The 24,894-nt window shown below is 41.8% G+C and overlaps 1 protein-coding gene across 4 annotated transcripts in view; it reads left to right on the top strand.

The window, feature by feature from the left end:
* Window positions 1-12,522, top strand: part of FRMD4A (FERM domain containing 4A) — a 344,320-nt gene extending 331,798 nt beyond the window's left edge. For 2 of the 4 annotated variants that reach the window (XM_061582283.1, XM_061582285.1), the window contains 2 exons: window positions 3,157-3,253; window positions 8,699-12,520. In XM_061582283.1, the coding sequence (XP_061438267.1) occupies window positions 3,157-3,253; window positions 8,699-8,801 (200 nt within the window). In that variant the 3' untranslated portion in view covers window positions 8,802-12,520. Of the gene's footprint in view, window positions 1-3,156; window positions 3,254-5,324; window positions 5,445-8,698 lie in introns of those variants that run through there. The other 2 variants (XM_061582284.1, XM_061582286.1) reach the window with 2 other exon arrangements.
* The last annotated feature ends 12,372 nt before the right edge of the window (window positions 12,523-24,894 follow it).

Raw genomic sequence — 24,894 nt, 5'->3', positions numbered from 1 at the left:
ACTGTGAGAATCTTCTGTTCAACCTCTTGCTTTTGTCACAAACTCACTCAGTGGCCTCAGACAAGCTATTCTCTCTCAGCCTTGGCCTTTTCACTCCCTGTAATATGAAGCTGTGTTACAGAGATTAAACAAGCTACATGTGAAGAGTAGCAATAGAGTTGCTACAAGCTACTGAGACTGAATCTGTCCAAATTTTGACAAACATTTGTCAAGAAATATGGAAAACTAAACAATGGCCCACAGACTAGAAGCATTCAATATATATCCCACTTCCAAAGAAAGGGGATCCCAGAGAATGCTATAATTACCGAACTATTGCCTTAATATCCCATGCAAGTAAAGTAATGCTCAAGATTCTACAACAAAGGCTCTTACCATATATGGAGTGAGAAATGCCAGACGTCCAACCTGGATTTAGAAAGGGAAGAGGCACCAGAGATCACATCGCAAACATACGTTGGATAATGGAACGGACCAAGGAATTTCAGAAGGAAATCACCTTGTGCTTTATAGACTACAGCAAAGCCTTTGACTGTGTAGATCATGAAAAACTATGGAATGCTTTAAAAGAAATGGGGATGCCACAGCATCTGATTGTCCTGATGCGCAACCTATACTCTGGACAAGAGGCTTCTGTAAGGACAGAATATGGAGACACCGATTGGTTCCCAATCGGAAAGGGTGTGAGACAGGGGCGTATTTTATCACCCTATTTGTTTAATCTGTACGCAGAACATATCATACAGAAAGCGGGATTGGTCCAAGATGAAGGAGGTGTGAAAATTGGAGGGAGAAACATCAATTTAAGATATGCAGACGATACCATACTCTTAGCAGAAACCAGTAATGATTTGAAACGAATGCTGATGAAAGTTAAAGAGGAAAGCACAAAAGCAGGACTACAGCTGAACGTCAAGAAGACTAAAGTAATGACAACAGAAGATTTGTGTAACTTTATAGTTGACAATGAGGACATTGAACTTGTCAAGGATTATCAATACCTTGGCACAGTCATTAACCAAAATGGAGACAATAGTCAAGAAATCAGAAGAAGGCTAGGACTGGGGAGGGCAGCTGTGAGAGAACTAGAAAAGGTTCTTAAATGCAAAGATGCATCACTGAACACCAAAGTCAGGATCATTCCGACCATGGTATTTCCGATCTCTATGTATGGATGTGAAAGTTGGACAGTGAAAAAGGCAGATAAGAGAAAAATCAACTCATTTGAAATGTGGTGTTGGAGGAGAGCTTTGTGCATACCATGGACTGGAAAAAGACAAATAATTGGGTGTTAGAACAAATTAAACCAGAACTGTCATTAGAAGCTAAAATGATGAAACTGAGGTTATCATACTTTGGACACATAATGAGAAGACATGATTCACTAGAAAAGACAATAATGCTGGGAAGAACAGAAGGGAGTAGAAAAAGAGGAATGCCAAACAAGAGATGGATTGATTCCATAAAGAACTGTCATTAGAAGCTAAAATGATGAAACTGAGGTTATCATACTTTGGACACATAATGAGAAGACAAGATTCACTAGAAAAGACAATAATGCTGGGAAGAACAGAAGGGAGTAGAAAAAGAGGAATGCCAAACAAGAGATGGATTGATTCCATAAAGGAAGCCACAGACCTGAACTTATAAGATCTGAACAGGGTGGTTCATGACAGATGCTCTAGAGGTCGCTGATTCATAGGGTCGCCATAAGTCGTAATCGACTTGAAGGCACATAACAACAACAAGCATGTGAAGCCCACTGAACACTCTAAAGCACTATATAGCATTACTACTGAAAATTGAAGACAAAATGATATTGGTACCAAATACCATGAGAGCTTTTCTAATAAATAATGTGTATCCAGTCTTGGGATGAGCTCATGAACAATGAAATCCCGGCACCATATAACGTTTCAAAATTCAGTGACAAGGCAGGCAGAATAAGCCGTACAAGCAGAAGTTGAAGACTGTTTATAGTGTATTAGTATTTGCACCCGCATAAAAGACTGTAAAAGGGATTCTTTTGTGCATACAAATCTTTTTCTGGAATGAGGCAGCTGTGATCTTTTAAATTACTCTTAGAAAGACTTTAACATCTATTATTAATAAAACCATCCATATCGTCTTGCCAAAAATGCTCCTCCCTTTCTGCCAAGGAAATTTCATTTGACATCTTAGGGGCAAAGAGCAGCACTAGAACTGGTTTCTGGATTTTTAGGATGAATTCATAACTTTTGGACAGAGATATATATTTACACACACACTTACACTCACAAAAATTGTTATTCAACTGGTCACATTAAAGGCTGAAAGGGAGGCACGTACCCTATTTACTCATGACTAGGGTTGCCAGGCTCAGGGCCAGAGAATGATTCTGTATCTTTAAGAGAAGAGAAAATTCAGCCAAGGGCAGGTTTTCTTGCAACACTGTAATGGGAAAAACCACAAGGTGGAATTCTCCTTTCCTCCTGCACAACTTTTAAAGCTACAGAAGACCTCTTGGAGGCTGGGCCTGGCAACCAAGAGGTCTTCTGTATCCTTCTGTGGAAAAGACAGAAAGTTATGAAGTGTTAGGGCAGTTTCAGAAATAAGATGTAAATGTTTTCCTTCTTTTATTCGTTTGAGAGGGATACAGTAAAGGCGTATGTTTAAGAGTTTGCCCTGAAGGCATTGCTGCTAAGAAGGGAGCTGTGTCCCTCCAATTTCAGATTGGGTCCAGTGGCTGGTTCCTCTTGGGTTTGAGGGAAGAGTTACAGGGGTATCATCAGTACAGCTGGTACACTGCCACAGCAGTTGGGTTGAACTGCTCTATTAATATCTAGTATATTCCCTCAACTGCCTAGAGGAGGAAGAGGAGGAGGCGTGTTGTCAGTCATTGTAGTAACACAGAGGCAACACCAAGACTAAGAGGAAGTGCAGGCCTTCTATTGAAATTGAATATGTATGTGTAGGGGTGGGCAGGGGAACTGGAGTTGTGATGGCAAGCCATGGCATTGGCAGCTGTGCTACTTAAATAAATTCCTTTGTAATTATGATTTTACACCAAATAAAAGTGCCATGTTTTGTCTCAGGTCCATGTGTTCCTCCTGCACAGACATACCAGGATCATTTGCATTCCCGTCTCCCTAATTTTATATATCAATTGCTTTCCAGCTGCCTTACCTCACAGTCAGAGGAGTTTGACACCATCTAGTGAGCTAGGAGCTACGCCGCCAAGCAGCCCACATCACATCCTAGCTTGGCAGACAGGGTGAGTGTTGGGGCAGATGGGAGAGGGAAGCATGATCAGTCCCTGGTTTTGCAAGGATTTCAGTTTCAGAGCCACCATTCCTAGATGCTATTTAAGCTACACTTACAGCACAATCCTATATGTATCTGCTCAAAAGTAACTTCAATGGGACTTATTCCCAGGTAAATGTATACAAGATTGCAGCCTTAGTGTAGATCATTTGTTCCACTATGGCCATATACACTACATGTATACAGCCTCTGCAGATGTCTCCATTTAATTGTAAAGGGGGGAAGAGGATGGATCAACAGAAAGTTCCAGTTCAAATTCCTGCAGTCTGGACACCTTTCCACAATGGTCATTTTATATAAAGCCACAGCGTATAGACATTTGAAAGGAGTTCAGATTCAATCAAAACATAGTGGAATTATTTTGTTTCTTTTTTTAAAAATTAATGGCAACATGCTAGCCACTCATCTACCACGTGATGACTGAGCCACAGTTTAACAATCCTCGTTGACCTCTGCACTCTTTATGCATCCGATGTTCCAAAATGTAATTTTAGAGTTAAGTTAGCTGGTCATCTCCCAGTGGACAGAACTTACCTTTCCTACTTCTCCAGAACAAAACCAATAGACAAGATCCAGTGTGACAGACTGCTGAACTTGGATGAGAGAGAGTCTGAGTTTAAACCCATGCTCAGGAAAGGATGATCTCGGGCAAGACTGCCTCTCAGCTTAAGCTGCCTCACAAGGTTGTGATGAGGGTAAAACAGGATAACCTGCATGCGTGACACACTAAAGCTAGGTGTAGCCACTGTGTGCTCTCTAGATGTTGTTGGACTACAACTCTCATCATTCCTGAATGTTGTCAATGCTGAGTGGGGCTGATGGGAGTTCAACAGCATCTGGAGGGCTTTGGCCACCACTGCTCTAAAGCACTGTTCAAACTTTTTTTTTAAAGTGTGAGGGGGGTTAAACTACCGAAGCATGTGCACTAGCCCTATCCCTCCTCTTCTAACCTTTCACACATTGACCACTAGGACATGTAGAGATCTTTTAACCACTTTCAGCTGAACTTAGAATCTCTCTGTAGAACATTTTACCAGTTTTTTATTCATTAAAGAGAAAGAGAAAAGGATACCAAAGAACAAAGCTGAGTGCCTTGAATGGCCAGGAAGAATGAAACCAAAATACACTGTATACAACCCAGACAAAGCATCAATCCCTTCCCCCCGTCCTCCCACCCCACCCCTGGGAGATCTCAGAATGAGTCAAAATCAGTACTTTGAGGAAATAAAGATAACTTCTTCACGCTCTGCAGAGAATCATGCTCATTGCCTGAAAGGGCATTCATATCGGGGATGGGTAGCAGACGTCCCTTCCCTGACACAGCTGAGTAAAAGACCCTTAGACAGGATACAAACGTGGTTAAATTAAATGCTTGAATAAATCTTGCCATGATAAGCCAAATATTCCACTACCAAAAAATAGGCCAGAGATACTGGTGTAGTAGCTGGAAGTGTGGGCTATGTAAGTCCGTGGTTCCAATGCTGCCTTTACCACAATCACCCTAGGTGGCTTTGAGCAGGATCCAATGACAGCTTCAGCATTCCACTAGCAGCAATTAGGGGGATAATAATACCAACAGGGTTGTTGTAAGGATTACTGAATGTGCGTGTGAAGTGCTTTGAACTGATGAGATATGTTATATACATGTTTGGTATTATTATGACTTTAAAAAAATCAGACAAGCAGCAACTTGCACACCCGGATACATTAAAAACATGGTAAGAACTGTGTGCTTTTAAGAGGCAAACTCTTTGTCATTGTGGGAATTGTGTTGCTTGCCCACCAAAAAACCAAATTGGTTGCTTTCTTTTTCCTTTCCCCAATCCTTCACACACAAATCAAAGCCTTCCAAGTTCTCCTTGACATTTTCTCTTTGTCACTAACTTCTTTTTGTCTTTAAAGATGATTCGCCAACCTGTTTCTGACTGGATTAATAAGCTCTTAACAAATGTTTTGTGCCACTGTGTTTCTTTAACATTTCCTCTTTCCTCTTCCTCTTTTTTTGGCTATCCTTTGCTCAGAGACGCTACAGACAGCTCACCCACTATGGATGAGTCTCAGTCTCCAACTCAACAAAGTACTGATGAATAGAGGTATAGTGAGGAGATGTTCTTTATGTTGAAACCACCTACCTTCATCCTTCTGCCCCCCCCCGCTTCCTTGTTACTTTTGTGTTGTCTTTTAAAAAACTGCGAACAGTATGGGGATTTGGATTAATGACTGGCCAGTTAGAGGACTCAAGGCTCAGCATGTGAAAGCAGCAACTTGAATAGAATTTGTGAATCCTTAGCAGCATGAGGAGGGCGGGTCTCTATAGCTAAAAGACATCTTCATATCTGTTTGGCTTCAAAAGGGCAGCAACCAGACCAAAGGAATCTAGATTAGAAAATTGCTTGGTTTTTTTTGTAATTGCACAGTCCAGGTAAGCTACTTTGGATCCACTAAAACAGTGGTTCTCAACCTTTTTTGCTCCATTCCCCCCTTTCACCATTGTTCAGAATATCATTCCCCCCTTCCCAAGATAGTCTCTCATAGCGTGTTGACGTTTCGCGAGTGACGGTGGTGTTTCTCGTGAGAGAAAAATTTCTTAGTTTATATAATAACAGAATTTCTTGGAGCACTTTCTGGTCTTTAAATAATAATTTAATGTTGCAAATGAAAATAATGCTGCATGTTCAAGAATCGATTTTAATCTGTGACATTCAATAAACTTTATTGAATGTCACAGATTAAATTAAAAACAAACTACAATTTTACAGATTGTACACAATCTACAGGACATCACACTTTGCTGAATAGTGGTCCCAATTCCCCCCTGGAACCCTAAAATTCCCCCCTGGGGGGGAATTCCCCCCTTGTTGAGAACCCATGCACTAAAACAAACAGTTCTGGGGGGGGGAACCCAGTTCCCCATTCTCTTCCACACTGGTATACTGGTCCTGCTAATCAGCAGGCCGCTTCTCTCTTTCCACTCGAAGACTACAAGGGGAAAGGAGCCTCAACGTATATAGAAGGCTTTCTTCCAACCCTAGAGAAAAAGACTATGCAATCTGCCTAGCACAAGCTGATGTTTAAAGAAAGATATACACCTTTCCAAGGCTGCAGATTGGCACTATCTTCAAATGGGAGAGCCCCTTACGTCTACATTCACTGTGTTGAAGAGGGAAATTTACCTAATTACATGGGAACAACCTTTGTCACAGGCAAGCAGAGGAGGAACCAGTTTGTGAACCACTATAGTCCCATCTTTCCATTAATAACCTATGAATATAACCAGGTAAAGAAGCTCTTAAATAGGGTTTTAGTCAGTTATTCCAAAAATCTTATCTAGAAGAGGCACACTTGGGTACTTTCAAGAAGTATTCAAACACTGAAGTTAACTGAGAATTGAACAGAGGACTACAAACTGTTGAGGTTAACAACCAAGTCTAGTCTAGCTAAAGACTTATTCTGATAGATGAACAAATACTAAAGTTTATATACACTTGGTTCGGGCAGGAAACTGTAAGCAGGGAGGTCAAAGAGAAATGGAATGCAAAGAAGTACAGATTTTGATAGTGAGGTTAAAGCTTAAATGTACGTAAAACCATGAGTGACAAAAAACAAATCCCCCTCTCTACAGCCATGACTATTTATACCTGCCAATTTAGGGTAACATCTGTCCTGGATAATCTGCATGCAATGGTTCATGTTAGTCCCAGAGTTGCCACCACTAATGAGGTTAGCTTAAGGTTGTCATTTTTCCCCACTCACTTTGCTCGTGTACCTTTCCCAGCAGCCTAATATATGGAAATTTAGCAGGTGAAAGCTTTTCTTGTCATGGAGTTAGGGTACGAACAGCTTCAGTGGGCCAGGCTGTCATTTCAAAGCATAGGAAGGACTTAGATTTGCCCTTGGGCCAGTGGTAGGACCGTTATCACCCAATCTCATGAGCCAGTAGATAGCATAATAATTCATAGGAGTGGGGCAAACCATGGTTTCAGTTACAAGACACTGTTTTATGCATGTTTCAGTCTCCAAATGCTTGTGTGTCAATGTGCATATATAGTAATGTCTAGTCTCAGTTCTTTCTTTCCTTAATCTAGGCATGCCTTTCCCTACAAATATATAACCGTTGACTCCATGTTACCGCCTCTCTCCCCAAACTGCTGGCAGTGTTTCTGCATTTATACAAACCAATTTGGGGGTGGGAGAAGAAACGACTGTACACAATTAAAATGTTTTGCTAGAGGTACCCTCAGTATCTGGCTTGTGCTATGGGCAACAGATAGCAAGATGTGACCTCTTCCCAACATATTTGTGTGCCTGCAGTGCTTTGCTAAGCTCCCATTTTCTGATAGCTACTGTTGTTCAAGGCCAATACGAATATCCCTTAATTTTTATTTTATTTTTAAAAAGGATTTTGCTTTTTCAAGGTCCTGCCTGGGCAGTGTTTGCTTCTTTGATGCCCTTGATGTGGTTTATAATTATACTTGGGAAGCCTGTAAAAAAAATGGGGCTACTCATGATCTGGTTTGAGAGCCTCTGCAGTAGTAGAGATTTTGGCTGTAATTCTAACCATAATTTCAAGAAAATAAAGTCTCATTGAACTCGGAAGGATTTACTTATGAATAAGCATGCTTAGGACCATTGTGGTAGAAACACCTGGTATGAAAAAGGCTAAGAATGAGGAAAGGTTTGTGCCATCAACACTGCAGTGGGAATCAATTGGCTGAAGAGGATGTAAACCTGCAATGAAATCTGTGGCTGTGCTACTCTAGATAACCCACTGAATATGTAGTTATTTGGGCTGGTAAACTTTGCAGGATCACATCATCATGCTTCCACACTATTAGTTTGAGCAGCCACCAAAATACTGTCACAGGACTACTACCATTCGCAAGATCTTACAGCAGGAAAACCAACCTTTTTTGGCCTGAGGGCTGCATTCCTTTCAGGGCAACCTTCCAAGGGCCACGTGCCAGTGGTACATGGGACTAGAGGCAAAAGTGGATGAAGCAATAGGACTTGAAGATTATTGTACAGTAAAAGGCAGAGGCTTCTACATCCTCCATCTAACTAAACTAGTTCCTTCACACATTCAGCACCCCTCTCTGTCTTACAGCCAGCCAAACAAGAGGCAGTATCAGAATAAAAGGACATATTCCTGCCAGGCAAAAAACACTGGGGGTTTGACCTGGAGAGAGTTCCAAGGGTCCGTTAGAGAGGTATGGAGGACCACATTTGGCCCCTAGCCCTGAGGTTCCCCACTCATTTGACATCACTACATGAAAGTAACTGAGAGAGTACGCTTAGCTCTGTTCTTCAACCCTCATCCCTCTAGTCTGTGTGATTATGGTTCAAGGCCCTGTACCAAGTATGCTAATTTGACTTTCTGTCCCCTCTCTCTCTGTAGGAGCTACAATGATAGCTGTTACCTGGATTCTCCCCTCTATCCAGAACTAGCTGACGTTCAGTGGTATGGACAGGAGAAAGCCAAGCCTGGAACTCTAGTGTGAATCCCCTGGACCTCAGCTGTACAAACACATCAATGCCATTCTGAAAAAATCACCTCACTGCCTCTCATTTGCCTTACCTAGATGCACTGGCGCCTGACACCAGCTTCAAGTCAAAGCACTTTTTGCATAAGGCATCTGAAGAAGATATTGCAAAAACAGCACCTCTGTGACAGATCTATGCCTAGTCAGTAGTGAAAAACAAATTCCTTCAATCCTGGTTACTTCAGACTGCCATGTGTGTCACAGAATTCCACCAAGAGCAGAGAGCAAATCTACAAATAATGGGATGTTAAGAACACGGTAGGCGGTCAATTCAAACCACTGAAGAACACATAAATCTTTTTCTTTGATATGTACAACTATTCTAACATACATGATTTGAACTCTAAAGCCAGTTAAAGGTGATGTGACAGCTATCATGAAATACCCCTTTCATTACAGAAGAAGACTGTGGGGAAAAGAGAACGATCCTATCATTTCAAAGCTGGGCCAGAATATTGTAATTGTTCTGTGCTGCCAAAGATTTCAGTAGCTGTTTCATGAAGCATTTATCTAAAATTATCCAGTTCTTCAGAAACAATAGCCCTACTGTTCTATAACTTGGTCTCCGTCTTCTTCATTTTGATGCTTTAAAACCCAGTTGAATTTTATATGATGGTACATATACCACACAATCTTGGTCATTATTTTTTTAGGAAACTTCTGAAAGAATGAACAAGATGGCAAGTAATTGCTTCTTTTAACATTCCTGTGATAAGTTGCAAATAAAGCCACAAATCATTTTTTAAAAGAACTTCTATGATCAGCTGTGAAGTAAAATGCCAAAAACCTTTATGTTTCATTTAAAATCAATTCGTGCAGAAAATGTGTCAAATCAAGGGAAAGCACATCATGGTCTACTAAACTTGATAGCAAAATATTAATACTAGCGTAGCAAAGGGCTTATTGACTGGCCAAGGAAGTGAACTATACTTTAAAGAGGAGGGTTTGACTGTGTTTGTTTATAGTGAATTAGGTCATTTTCCTCAACTACTAAAATAATCATTAAGATATGCGTAAAAACATTTTCTGTTTGACACAAAGCATGGTTGTCTGCCAATACCAAAAGAGAGGAAAGTACAAGTTTACATGTACAATTTAGCAATGCTTTTTATATACTTCTCAAAAGCCATCGCATGTCAAAAAGGCCTCAATACTTTTATAATAAACTAATGCACAATCTCTAGGCCTCTGGTCAACAAATAGTGTTGCTGCTGGACCACTTTTGAGAAGGGCTGGTCAGGAGGTAGGGGGAGGGGAAACCACAACAACCCTCACATGCCCATCTACCTCCTACCAAGCCCCACTGCCAGAGTCACTGTTCTTTCACACTAGTATGGACTGGAAATGTTGAGGATCAGAATGCACTTGTCTGGTGTCACCTGTTGCTCAACACTCATCTCAACAGTTACTGAAGCAGGCACATCAAGTCTTCACTGTGGTGCTATGCTGTTTTTATGCCACTGGAAGGCCAAGTGTGTTGTGGCTCCTCCCCCAATGTTGTGTTTGTGTGCATGCAGCTGACAACAGCAAAAACGGAAGAAAGGCTTCAAAGGGCAAAACACTGAATTAAAAAATAAATATCTGTGCCTATTCCAAGGAATAATATAATGCTGCCAGTATCAGGAACACAAGCATTCTAAATTTCCCCCAAATGAGACTGAAGAATTGCTCTTTCTGAAGATGGTGGAAGGTTTTCCACTGTTAAGCCTCAGTAAGGGTCTGTCTAAAAGCAGAGCAGGAATGAGCTAGCAATGTGAGCAAGAAAGGTATTATTGAAGCAAACAAAATAACATTTTGCACTGACCCAGGCTAATAATCTTATTTTTATTACATATTCATCAGGAAGATACTATGTAAACTTTCCCATCTTAAGCACTTATGAAATGATAGCAATTCTTTGGACTACTGTATAAACCCACTGATGGACAGAACAAACAACATTTCGTTTGAGACAGTACCTGTAGTCCAACACAAAGTTAGCCTTAAAAGGACACTGAAGTCAGTGGAATTCACACATGTACAGGTTTGCAGCCAATGTTGTTTTTAAACATATCATCTTAAAATATGATTAGAAAATGTCTTAATTTACAATCCTTTTTTTTAGAAAATGAAGTTTCATCAAAATAATAAACGTTGACAATGACATCTATCAGTGTTTTTAAATGTTTTACCAAGGAAAATTATCTGTAGTGTAACACCCTCTACCAACATCCACCTGGCAGCTTCCAACACCTATCATGACAACCAACTAGATTACAGACGTAACTGGTTTAACAGTCACTCCCTCATCCCAGGGAACTATAGTTCTCAGAGTATTGGAAGTGGGGTGAGGATTGCTAACAGAGTTCTCATCCAACTACAATTCCCAGAATTCTTTGGGGTAAGCCATGGCAGTTAAAACTGACAGAACAGCACCTACATTTCTAACTTCTGACTTTAATGATTAAACTTTCCAGACCAGACACCATCTAAGCAACTTGATTTTTGTTTTCATTTATACCCAAAAAGTGAATCAAAATGCTTGCTGATCAACTTACAATTAGTAAACCAATTCTTGAAAAAGAAACATGCCAACAGCACTGGAAACCGTAGTCTCAGTCCAGCTAAAAAGTTAATTGTGACTAGCTTGTTCCGCTGCTTCCGCAGATCTCAGTAACACCTGAAAGCAGCTGGACTGGAGCTCCTTTCCTCACTAGGCAATTTGGAAGTAGTATTGATGGAACAATATTATCAATCTATTACATCCTAATGAGAACTGGCAAATTTCGCAGAAATGAGAGCAGCCCTAACTTAACAATTTAGGGGCTCAAATGTTCAAAAGTAGAACAAAAAACAAAACAAAAACTGGCTGTCAACCTTCTTGAGGAGCGGGGGCAGGGGAGGGAAGCTACTTTTTTTTCCAATCAAGGCACTTGTGAGCCAGTCTGGTAGTAAAGACAGAAATTAAGTAAAACAGGTTTTACTGTTTAACTCAATTCAGTTATACAAAAATGTATATAAAGTGTTAATCAGGAGATTAACGTGTTTTGAGTATAACGTGAGGGGTAAATCATAGCTATTATATACAAGCACTCGACTACCCTATTAATAAGCCCCTCGAAATTTGCTTTTATATACATAAAAGGTCCCTGATCCAATATTGCATTTTGTCTGTATGTACAAACCTCCCCCGTGTCTAGCTTTGTATGTGCATAACACACCATATGACATGGTGGGCAGGGTTTATTTTTTAAATGATATGATACGCAGTTGAGTGGTGAAAATGTTGGGAAAGAAAACAGTCCAATTTGTTTTGTTTTTCCAGCCAGTTTTAGTTTTGGACATAGCAAACCCCAATCAGGTGCTATCAGATGACCAGTTACTGCTTAGTTAACTAGATGTAAAGTTTTACATATATATATTAATGTCACTAGTTTTAATACAAGTTGTGCAAAATGGACTCTAGTTTAAAATAAGAAAAAAATTAGAACTCTTCTGAAACTGACTTTAGAGCATGTAAAATGATTTTACTGAATCCTGTGCAACGGTAAACAAAGGGAAGAAAAAATGTTATGTTGTAGAAAAGGTTGCAGAATTTTTTTAAAAAATCTGCTTTTAATTTATTCTTTTTGTATTAAGAATTTGTATAGTTACCTTTACATTTTGCAAAAACAGTGTTGTTAACACTTCCTTATTAAAGCATTTTCAAGATGAAATTTGGTGTGCACAATTTTTTTTGGCAGTACCAAAGATCACTATGGGCACTCTCTTAATGATGCCTGCTCATAATTATACATTATGACAGGGCTGTGGAGTCAGAGTCGTGGAGTCGGAAGCAATTTTGGGTGGAGTCGGAGTTGGCAGAAATGTACTGACTCCGACTTCAAAATAAATTTTGATTGACAAATTTTTTAAAATATAAATTCACAATGTCAAAGAAGCTGAAGTCAGCTGTAGTTGAGCATTTCACCATAACTCAAGATGGAAAACATTTTGTGTCAGTGTATGACACAGGACCCAGATGAAGACAAATGCTGTGATGCCAAGATCAGCGCATATTCAGGCAGCGATAAAAATGCTCCTACAAGAACTTCCAATTTAAAAAGATATATACAGCCCTTTCCAAGGCTGTGGAGCTGGAAGCAATTTTGGGTGGAGTTGGAGTCGGACAGTAGAAAAATAGAGGAGTCGGAGCTGGAGTCAAAGGTTTGGCGTACCGACTCCACAGCCCTGCATTATGATGCTAAATTAAACCATTTTTGTGAATGAACAGCACGCTACTCAAAAGCACCTGTGATGATGCTCTTTCCTCTCCCACTCAGTGAAAGCAAACCAGAGCCTGGCTTGCTGTTATGTATGAACCATTGTTCATTGCTTGGTTCTCTGCTAACAAACCTCAATAAGCCAAGGTTTGTTTTTGCTAGGAGTGAAAAAGCATTAGCTCTGGTTCACCCATAATGGGAAGTCACATTTCCTCCGCACAGGAAAAAAGGTAGAGAAGAGTGTCACAGGCATTCACTTTAAACCAATTTAATATAAACAATGGTTTAAAGTGATGTGAGAACCAGACCACTGCCATCTGTTTTGCATTAGCTGCCTTAGGTTTATGTGTTAGCATCTGTGGCAAACCACTCTCTTTTACATCTGAATGAAGCGAAACTGGCTAGGGTGATAACTAATTTTAGGATAAAAATAGGGCCTAAAGCGACAAACAATTTTTATTTTGCAGGGGAAGGGATCCTGCTCATGCAGCTAATTGTTAAAAAACAAATGCAGAACACCCTAAAAGGTTTATCAAGATTTAAAAGAAATCATTCAAAATAGGTCTGTTCAACTGAAAACGATTTTCTTATATTCAGCAGCTGGTGATAGTTATCTAGGCCATCCCTTGTGTAAACTGCCAGGAAATCCTTATTCTGAAATTGTTTAAATAAAATGTAATAAAAGGCATAGATTGTGTGTATCTGAAAACAAGCTTGTGGCTACAATTCAGTTCAAGCCCAACGGCAAGAAGCCTCCTTCAAGCAGAGATGAATACCAGTCTCCAAAGCAGTGTTCTCATTATGACACTCCAAGGACTGCACCTGGCTCCCACAGTTATGACAGCTGGAAACTCTTACATAAAACTATGCAATGAGAAAGTATTTTGCAGTTCCTATGTTTCCAATAAGGTGCCATTCCACAGACTGCTAGGGGATAAAGTTAATTCTGACACAGGATGCAGTGTGGTACAGGGAGCTTATTTTAAGGACCACCAGCCAGGAAAGAGAGTACCCATAAAGGCAAGCTTTCAACAAGAAATAGCATTTTATATACAGCGTTTTGCCATTGCCTTCCAGAACCCCCTCTACATTTCTGAATCCCAATGAGAACTGTAGAGATCTGCTTACATAGTCTGTAAAAGATACACCCCCAGTCAAAGTCCCACATGTTACAGCTAACTAATAATCCCTCTTGCGGGAAATGAAAGATGAACTAACAATCTTTCCAAGTCCCCAAAGACTCTGCTTCTCTCTTTTTTAAAATGCTCCTGCCTAACTCATACTCTGCCTTTTCCCTTCAGGGCAAAATTATAGTTCTTGTAAATCACAGTGATGTTTCTAAATTATTTAGAGAGCATAACGCCAAGGCCATAGTAAAAGACTGAATCCGGAAACCACTGAGGCAAGCCACTGTAAAAGACTGCGACATGAAAAATATTTCCTGCTATATTAAATCCTCTTGATGTGTACAAAACAATTTACAACCCACCACCATTTTCTTTATCATCGTCTACCCCACATATTCCCAATCTGATCAACTACAGCCCTGCCTGCCCCCCTAGCCCGAAACTCCACAAACTCTTGCTTATTAATTCTAAAATGTAAAGATTTTATATTATTTCCAGTATTGCAACATTACCTAGGCCTAAGAAACTTTGAAGAAATACTGATTTTTGTTTTTCTCATCATTGTCTCTGATGTACCTCTTAAATAAAAACCAATAGCCAAGCAGTTCTGTTATCCTTTTATAGGGGAAATTAAGATTTTGAAAAGATCTAGCTGCTAGCTTGACTCTCTAAGGCCAGAACTACGTGTTTGGTAGCAAACAGAGCATTCTCAACCTCTTTTGTCTTTACCATGAAAAGCAGTGTGTGGGATTTGCAGGGAAGCAGCAGCAGGCAAGTGGAACATGAAGTGCCTAGCTCTTCCTATATTTATGGCTTTCTTGGCAACCCTCTCCCCCGCCTAGGAGGTGGGGAGGAGGGATTTGAGATACACTTACCTGCCAAGTGGAAATAAGCAGCACAAAGGGGGGGGGCTGCAGAGGAAAAGCGGACACAGGAACCGGTTCTAAGCATGCATACACCCCCCCGCCAGAAGCTTTCCCCCTGCAATACTACACACACACACCAAAAATGTTGAGAACCCTGCATTTGTCAGTGATTGTGTGAACTTTTATCCTATTCAAACTGCAGCATTTCCAACATATTCTAAAGATTCACAGTAAGTTTGTTTAAACTCGAATTTTAGAGAATTTATTAAACAAACACATAGGAAAGGCTTATGTAACCACCAAGCAAAACAGACTGCCTTGTACACTTTGTAGCTTCTCTGTTAAACATCAGCTGATGTCTTATAGAAAGTTGGTCTGAAGAAAAGAAAGTTGCAGAATTCCATGACTGAACTTAGTAAACCATGACAAGCATCTCAAATCACCCTGTGCCAAAATGGAGACATAGGGAGCTTCCCTCAATATACTGCAGAGAGACTCTTCTGGAACAAAATACTCATTTCCCCCATTCCCATTTCACCTTTAAGACCTTGTCCATGCTGTTCCTAACATTATTGCATTCTATATAGTTTTGAAAAGGGATTTTTTATTATTTAACACACCACTTACCAGGGAAGGAGATGCTAAATCAGTGTGTGGAGTAATCACATCATTGTCCCCTCCCACTTCTTACAGAGCCTGAGCATTATGGAAAATGACCCCATTGAAATGGTTCCCACAGTGCCCCAGGTAATGTGAGAATGAGCCGATAAACTCGCATGCTCATTACAAGCACTTTGGAAGCACAAGTCCTATTGACTTTACCACAGTCCCTATGAAACCCAATCTCAACTACAAAGTTCTTGAGGAACAGACATTCTACTCAGGGTTTTCTATCCTGCCTGCCAGACAGACATTTGAGTAAGGAGTCTCCAGTCTTCAATGAAAAGCAGCTGCCACAGCAGCATTCACCCTATAATCACAGTGCCTAGTGACTAAATGGAATAGAACCAGATTAAAATATTAATCTGTTTTTAAGTGGTTTTTTTCCCCCAAACAAAAAAGTGTTTACTTAATATTTATTCACAACTTCCTAAAGAGGAAAATATTCTAAACTGGCAGGAGTTTGTATTATTCATAAGGTATGACAGGATCCAACCCCACAAAAATCCTGCTACCTTCAGTGTCAAATGAATAAAAGCCCAATGTCAAATGTTCCACAGAGCTGGGGATCCTGAACGAGAACAATATACAGAGACCAGAGCACCTATACATTTTACAAATTAAGAACTGCCTCCACAGTATGTTCCAGTCATACTCACTAACACAGTCTTAAATATCCAAGTGGCTCTAAAAAAACCTTCCCTCGCACAGTAATTTCTAGACAATGTGCCATAGCACACTTGTGTCCCAGTAAGTAATTAAATAATCCAAAGTGCCTATTATTCAAATTATTCAACTCACAGAAACAAGGCTGCCTGATGTGTCTTTGAAAGATTGGTGTGGCCTCATCTCTTTCCAGCCAGCCTCTACAGGGAGACAGGAAATGCCATTGTGCCTCTGGATCAGAGGTGACCATAATGTTCAAGTATCTCAAAGCAAAAGCCCAACGGAACTGCCCACCTTCAGAGAAGGCTGCTAAATGCTTCTCTGCATGAGTTACTGCTGTGGGCATGCTTCCTGTTATTTGGGAGTCATGCTCATATTAGCAATCTGTGCAGAGCGCAGAAGGGGTAGGTTCTTCTGAAGACAGAAAATCTTACTCTTCATTATTAAAGAAAAGCTTTTCTGCTGTCTTTAAGAAGTGTACATGAGCTATCAGAAATATGGGAAACAGTGTTACAGGAGGGCCCCGCTTTTCGGCGTTCTGCTTCTCGGCGTTTTCCTAATACGGCGGTAGCATGCCATCACGTGGCATCACGGTTCTTTCACTTTTGGCGCTAACAGGTGTCATTTTTTCTCTTGTTATTTTAGGGGTTGTTTTCCCCCCCCGTTTATCTTTATTTTTGGCACGGATGGGTGCCATTTTTTCTCCCTTTGTTCTTTTAGGGGTTGTTTCCCCAGTTTAGCTGCGGAGGGCTGCACAGCATGCACCCCACCTCATAGCTACAGCCGCCAGCCATTTCTGGGCTCCAGCAGTGCCAGTCAGCCCGGCTTCGGGGGTCCTTCCCCCCCCAGCCACACCACGTTCTGTGGCGGGTGGCTGCACAGCTGCCCCCCCTTGCGGCTTCCGCCACTACCTTCCCCGCCAGCCACTCCCTGAGACAGGGCTGATCTAAGCTGTGCTGCGATCAGCTGTTCAGAGCGATCAGCTGTTTGGTGGTCACCACGGCTACCTGCCCCCCTCCGTTGCCATATTCGGCACTCTTGGGGCTGGAAGGAGGTTTTTTCCTCTTGCTGGCTTTTACTGCTCTGATTTTTCCTTTTAAAAAAAGGGGAGGGAAAGGCTGACCTTTACCTGCTGGGTTGGCAGCAGGTCCTGTTTGAGGTTTTGCTGTCGGCAGCAGCAGTGAGTTTGAAGCTCATGGTGGCAGCTTAACCGCGGCGTCCCACTTGCCTCGCAGCAGTGGTGCCTTTTCCCTTCGGCTGCTACTGCAGCCGCTAGGATCTCTCAGCCGTGGCTCTCTGCTGTTGCTCCTGTGGCACATTTGGTGCTCACGGCGGTGGCTCTTTCCCTCTCGCCCTTTCTCTGCCCCCCCCCCAAGGAGGCTGTCATCTCCACCGTGACAGCTGCCATTCCGTTCCTTTGAGCTATTTTCTCTTTACTTCCGTGATGGCCACCATTTTGTTTTTGAATTTTCCCACCTTTTTCACCACCATTTTGACGCTGTTCCACTTTTCGGCAATTTTCACTTTTCGGCGGGGGTTGCCGTATGAGTGGGGCCCTGCTGTACTACTATTATTCTGAAAAACACTGGTGTACATTTGAAGAATTTAAGCTCCAAGACACACTTTCGTAAGTCAACATGGCTTATTTAGGTTTGCTCCATAAGCAGTCAAAAACCCATTCTGCCTCAGAGCCATAATAGAAACTTCATGGACCAGAGAACCTTGGCTAATCTGCATACTATCGCTAGTCGGGCGGTATATAAATTTAATAAATAAATAAATAAATAAAATAAATACTTTAGCCATTAGCATACTTAGCATTATAATCTCCATGAACATTCTGAATGCCAAGTAACAGCTGTTGTATACATCTCATGTATTATACGTTACTCTTATCAAATAATACAACCAACGAATCAACGATTTAAAGCCATTAAAATTGCTGTTAAATGTACCCACAATTTACTTACCACCATAGTTTCATGTTTTTCCGCAAAGGCCGCAGAAGGCTTTTTTTCAGGAGAATACTGGAGAGAGGACGCTTAACTTGGAGCTCCGCATTGATGTTACTATCATCCTCAAGCCAAGTACCTATTTACTAATTTTATCTTTATTAATGAACCTTGAAACATTCCTGTGCTACCGAGACATTTGTTTGACCTTGGGAGTGCATTGGGAGTGCATTAGCTTGAAGTAATTAGTTTTAAGTTTTTTACTGGAGATGAAACAACTTATGAGAAATACACACTGAGCAACGACTGCTATTGTAAGCTGGCTAATTTATTTGCAATTGGAATTTATCTCCGAACTGGAACGTTGCACCCCACCTCTGCTGGAAGGAATGATTATTTTCTTTTTTCAGCAAGTTTACTATTCTATTCTGTTGTTAGAACTGTATTAGAGAAAACAACTTCGATAACAGCCTATTAATCTTTACCTTAGTGCTTGCTGGATTTGACCCAGAAGTACGTGATGAGAGCTTTAAATTAAAGTGACAGTCGAAGTTCTGGGGGAGGCTGAACTTCTTCTAAGGAAGTCTCTACCAAATTCAATACACCTGTGCTCATCTACTCGATAAAAGGAGTTTTTGGTACTATGGTACTAACAAGGAAGAAGTGTAAAGAACTGGGCTTAACATCATAGAGGAGAGAAACCTCATAGTCCTCAACAAATGAAGATCACCCAGTTTTTTACACCTAAGCAAGTTGGCTCCGATATTCGAGAAATACAACCAGAGATTATGACATCTACTGAACCTTCCTTAGACTGGTCACTGGATTATAAAGTGGGAACATACCTTCTAAGTGGAAATCCCCCCTTGCAAAACCTAGTAAATGAATTACAGGATGCAGACCCTTATATTCCATCCTTCCATAAGGAGGATATGCCACTGCAGGTGATGGAGCCCATGGAAGAAGTAGGGTCGTTAGGGGAAATATATTCACAAAGACGAGAACAATCATACCCTCTACCTGGACCTGATATAATCAATCTATAAACATAGATAATCAATCCACAAATATTCTGACTGGATCCTCTGTTACTTCTGGAAACTATATTCATCCTTTAGGTGGGACCCTTTTAATACTCGAGGAACTTGATCTGGTAAAAGGGTATATCTCTGAATCTACTGGTTTATTGAACACCCTGGCGAATGCAGTCAAGTTGATTTTACAAAATACAGAAGACAAGGCCAGTGAAGTGAGCCCCCCTCCTAAAGGGCAGGATCAACTAACTTCATCGGATTCTAAATATAAAGGAAGGAATGCTATTATAAGAACTAAAAAAAAAGATAAACAGAACAATAAAAAAAACTAAGAATCTTAAAAATCAAAGACCGCCCTGTTATAAACATCTTTTTAAGATTCTGGATACACTTATGCACTCGCTGACGTCCTCCTCTCTAGCAGTGAGACCCCCTAAGGTGACCCGAAGGGATGGGCCTGAGTCTGACCCTGAATCCTTACCAACGACTTTGTCCACGCTACCAGCACATGAATCTGAATCAACTCCTTTAATGCCTACGCTTGCTCCTAGACAGCCGCTGAACGACTGCCTAACCGATATTAGGAATCGATCTGAGATACAATTGCTACACCTCCGCGATATCAGTGATCCAATGGAAATACAATTACAACTTTGTCCGGATGTATCTAAGAAGGAGCAAACACCTAAGAAGAAGTCCAAGAAGGACACTTGTTTACTACCCTCTGTCCCTGAGACATCTTCTTCATCCCTTGTAGCTTTGCCTTCTGGGGGTGTTAAGGAGTATATGGCTCCCTCCGTTAGGACTCCTCTAAAAAAGGATGAAGCAGAATGCTGGTCCCTACGACTTAGTCGGAACAAATTAATTTTATCTCTTTTTCCATATTCTAGTGACAGTGGTCAATATTTGAATCGAAAAACCTATGTCCTTAAGAGTCCTACAGTCCTTAAATATGGTCCCAATTAGGAGTGATGACATAGTTAAGGTTGAGACCTTAGAGGACAATCCCTTTGTTATGGTAGTACTATTAACCTTGAGATCTTGTAACATGGTTAATATACTTTTAGCAAATAGATCTTGCCTACTGAGGTGCGGTATCCAGGTGCAAAGACGTTTTACTAACATAGCAAGTCCGCGCCCCTTGAGCGCAAAATGGCGCCGAGCCGATTCAACATCCCAAATCCAACCATCGGTTATGGATACACACCTTTTGGATAATTCTGTTTTTACAGCACCCACTCACCTTAGTATCTCTTGCAGTGATATTGTTTTGGACAGTTATAATGGTTCTGCTAGTCCCTCACTTATGAGTACCTCAGATCAATTATCTCAATTATCGCAGCGGTCAGTACAGTCCTTAATCCAGGGAGATTATGAGGATAAAGTATCTATTCCTCCTTGTGATGAAGCAGATGAGCTGTTATCCAATTTCACCAACTTTTCTGATGTTATCCAACAAGACATTATTAACAACCTACAAAAACTTTTAGAATCTTTGCAGAGCAACAGGTTATCGGTTGGACCTGTTCTGGATGTAGAATCAGACCCCCCCCATAAAATTTTGATGACAGAAGTCTTGCCAACTGTTGCTCTACCAACTTTATCAGAATTGAATACTACTCACTACAATCTACACACTGTAGCTTTAGCACACCAGGAGGAATCTGATTCACCTTGATGTCACTCCAGCCAGTCAGTTACCCTATCTTTTTTACCCAGAGCGATGTTAGAGAATACCAATATTATTTTGCCAAAGTCCTCAGGGGATCTTAGCTCTGGAGAATCCATAACAACTTTACTTGGGAAGGGAAGATACGATACGCAGGAAGTCTCATGTCACCTTAAGAGGAGGCAACATCATCGTTGGCTATCTATCCCTACTCGACTCCCTCGGCCAAATAGACAGGTATACTTGGAGGTCAATTCCCCTGGGTTACTAGTCCTGCTAGTTAATGCCAGGTCGGTGAATGAAAAAACATTGATCATTTAGGATCTTATCCTGGATGAACGTGCCGACCTGATGTGTATTACAGAGACCTGGTTGGACGATTCTGGTGGGGTCAATCTCACTGATCTCAGGTTTCTGTGTACAGCAGCAGGCTAGACCCGGGGGACGGGGAAGTGGAGTCGCAGTGGTCTACCGTGATTCCATCTCTATGACAAAGTGTCCTCTCCCGCAATTTACCGGGTTTGAGTGTTTGTACCTAAAGCTTTATGGACGAGATAGTTTGGGGATCCTGCTGGTATATCGCCCCACTCGCTGTCCAACAGTTTCCTTACCTGGACTCTCTGGGTTAGTTTCGGGGCTGTTGCTGGAGTCTCCCAGACTGTTGGTTCTCGGTGACTTCAGTGTCCATGCGGAATCCTCACTCTATGGAGAAGCCCATGATTTCATGGCTGCTTTGACAACTATGGGGCTATCTCAATTAATATCTGGCCCCACCCATAGAGGTCATACCCTCGACCTTGTTTTTTACGCGGGACGGGAGGAGGATCCAGGAGTGACGGATCTTTCCATAACTCCCCTGTCATGGACGGACCATTACCTAATCAGTTTTCGGCTAACTGCGACTCATACTCCCCGCTTGGAGAAGGGGCCTATTAGGATGGTCCGCCCTAAGAGATTAATGGATCCGGGTGGATTCCTGACGGCTTTTGGGGAATTCCCTGTCCTTCAAGTAAACGATTCTGTCGAAGCTCTGGTCACTCTTTGGAATAGTTCAATGACCAGGGCTATAGACACAATCGCTCCTGAGCATCCCCGTACGCGTGCTGGGATAAAATCAGTCCCATGGTTTTCTAATGATCTGTTGGTGATGAAACGCACTCATAGGGGTCTAGAGCGACATTGGCGGAAAACTCGCAGCGAATCTGACCAACTCCTGGTTAAAATATTTTCCAGAATTTACTCAGCCACAAGACGAACTGCGCAAAAGGCTTTTTTTACAGCTTCTATTTCTTCAGCCGTCAATCAGCCAGCAGAACTTTTCCGAGTAGTCAAAGGCCTGCTTAATTCTGATCATTCTGAAATTACAGAAGATCTCTCTTCAACTCGTCAGGAATTTGCTACTTATTTTGCGAATAAAGTCGATCAGATCCGTTCCGACTTGGACGCCAATATTGATGCAGTCCCTAAGGATGTACCTCCGGCCTCTGTCTGTCCTATTAAGATGGATTCTTTTCAACTTGTTCAACCTGGAGATATAGATAAGCTTCTTGGAGGAATGAGGCCTACCACCTGTTCACTTGACCCTTGTCCCTCCTTGATCTTGAAACAAGCTAGAGGAGGACTGACCACATGGGTATGTGGGGTGGTTAATGCCTCCCTCCACCAAGGCTCTCTTCCAAGTTGCTTAAAGGAGGCACTTGTACGACCATTACTAAAAAAACCCTCCCTAGACTCACTGTGTTTGAGTAATTATTGACCAGTTTCCAATCTACCTTTTCTTAGTAAAATAATAGAGTGGGTGGTGACCATCCAATTGCAACATTTCCTAGTGGAAACAGATTATCTCGACCCACTCCAATCTGGTTTCAGGCCTGGCCATGGGACTGAGATGGCTTTGGTCGCCTTGGTGGATGACCTTCGTAGGGAACTAGACAGGGGGAGTGTGTCCCTGTTAATTCTTCTAGATCTCTCAGCGGCCTTCGATACTATCGACCATAGTATCCTCCTGGACAGCCTAACCACGATGGGGCTAGGGGGCACTGTCTTGTGTTGGCTCCGCTCTTTCCTGGAGGGTCGGACCCAGAAGGTAATATCTGGAGACTCTTGTTCAGCCCCTTGGCCCCTGACCTGTGGGGTGCCACAGGGCTCTGTCCTTTCTCCTTTGTTATTCAATATCTATATGAAGCCGCTGGGTGAGGTCATCCGGAGGTTTGGAGTTCAATACCATCAATATGCAGATGACACCCAGCTTTATTTCTCCTTTCCTCCTGATGCCAAGGAAGCCGTCCAACCCATGAACCAGTGCCTGTCCACAGTGATGGATTGGATGAAGGAGAACAAGTTGAAATTAAATCCAGACATGACAGAAATGCTCTAAGTCGGTCGTGGGACTAATCTGGAAATAGGGAATCTACCTGTATTGGACGGGGTTACACTCCCCCTAAAGATGCAGGTTCGCAGTTTGGGGGTGCTTCTGGACTCGGCCTTGAACCTGGAAGCCCAGGTCTCTGCAGTGTCCAGAAGCGCTTTTGCCCAGCAAAGACTGGTTCGCCAACTGCGCCCGTTTCTAGAGACATCCGATCTGACGAGGGTAACTCATGCCCTAGTTACATCCCGGCTTGATTACTGCAACGCACTCTGTGTGGGGCTGCCATTGAAGACAGTTCAGAAACTTAAACTGGTTCAACGAGCAGCAGTGAGAATGCTGACCGGGGCCGGCCTTCGAGCACATACTACCCCCGTTACAGCAACTCCACTGGCTGCCGCTGTGTTTCCGGACTCAATTCAAAGTGCTGGTGTTAACCTTTAAAGCCCTACACGGCTTGGGCCCTGCCTATTTGTCTGACCAGTTGTCTTGTTATGAACCCTCCCGTACATTGAGGTCCTCTGAGGATATGCTTCTTGTGATTCCTTCAGCTTCACAAGCTCATTTATCAAGAACTAGAGACAGGGCGTTCTCTGTCATCGCTCCCAGACTCTGGAATGCTTTACCAGTAGAGGTACAGTTGGCCCCTTCACTTTTGGCATTCCGCCGCCAGGTTAAGACACTCCTTTTCCGGACGGTGTTTAAACTAAACGCAGAATAGGAATTTTAACAAATTACGATAGTAAAATAATTTTTTTGTATGTTTTTTAACTTGTTGATTGTATGTATTGGGTGTATTGTATAGTTTTTATTCTACTGCTGCTGTCCGCCGCTCTGAGTTTCTGGTTAAAATAGAGCGGGCTAGAAATATTTTAAAATAAATAAATAAATAAAATAAACATTTACACAAAAGTTTTGATAGGAGCCTGTGCCTTGAAAAGGGACTCAGGACAGGCTATAACCCATATGCTACTAATCCCTAACGTGAACACAGTAAGAATGAACAGGAATCATCAAGCCCCAACCATCTTGGGCCCAACTGCTTCAAGGACTATCTGCTTCTATATAATACTGCCTCTGCTTTAGAGATTTGTCTTGGAAGGCCTACTCTCTGTGTCATCATATTGGACTATTAGGCAAATGAGCACATGAGTAAAGGGCTGTCCCATTTCTGCACAAATTCACAAAACCATTCCACTCCTGCATTAGTCTGTGCATTTTTAATATGCACAAAAACCATTTAAATAGGGTGGTATCCAACTAAGCAGAATGGAGGGGAGGAACAAGGACTTCTGGCTGCGCAACAGAGCTCCCCTCCCTCTCCTCTCTCTGCACTCCTACTCGGGAGGGAAAGGGAAAACAGAACAGTTTTAGGGGCAGAGGGAGGGGAAGTTCTGCTGCACAGAAGTCTGTGTGCTAACAGAACAACTTTGTTGGATATCAGTCATAAAAGATATTTCTAAATATATTT

The sequence above is a fragment of the Rhineura floridana genome, chromosome 8 (genome assembly GCF_030035675.1).
Source record: "Rhineura floridana isolate rRhiFlo1 chromosome 8, rRhiFlo1.hap2, whole genome shotgun sequence".
Classification (NCBI taxonomy): Eukaryota; Metazoa; Chordata; class Lepidosauria; order Squamata; family Rhineuridae; genus Rhineura; species Rhineura floridana.
Note: the sequence above shows the minus strand (reverse complement) of the source record. Positions and strands in the feature narration are given on the sequence as shown.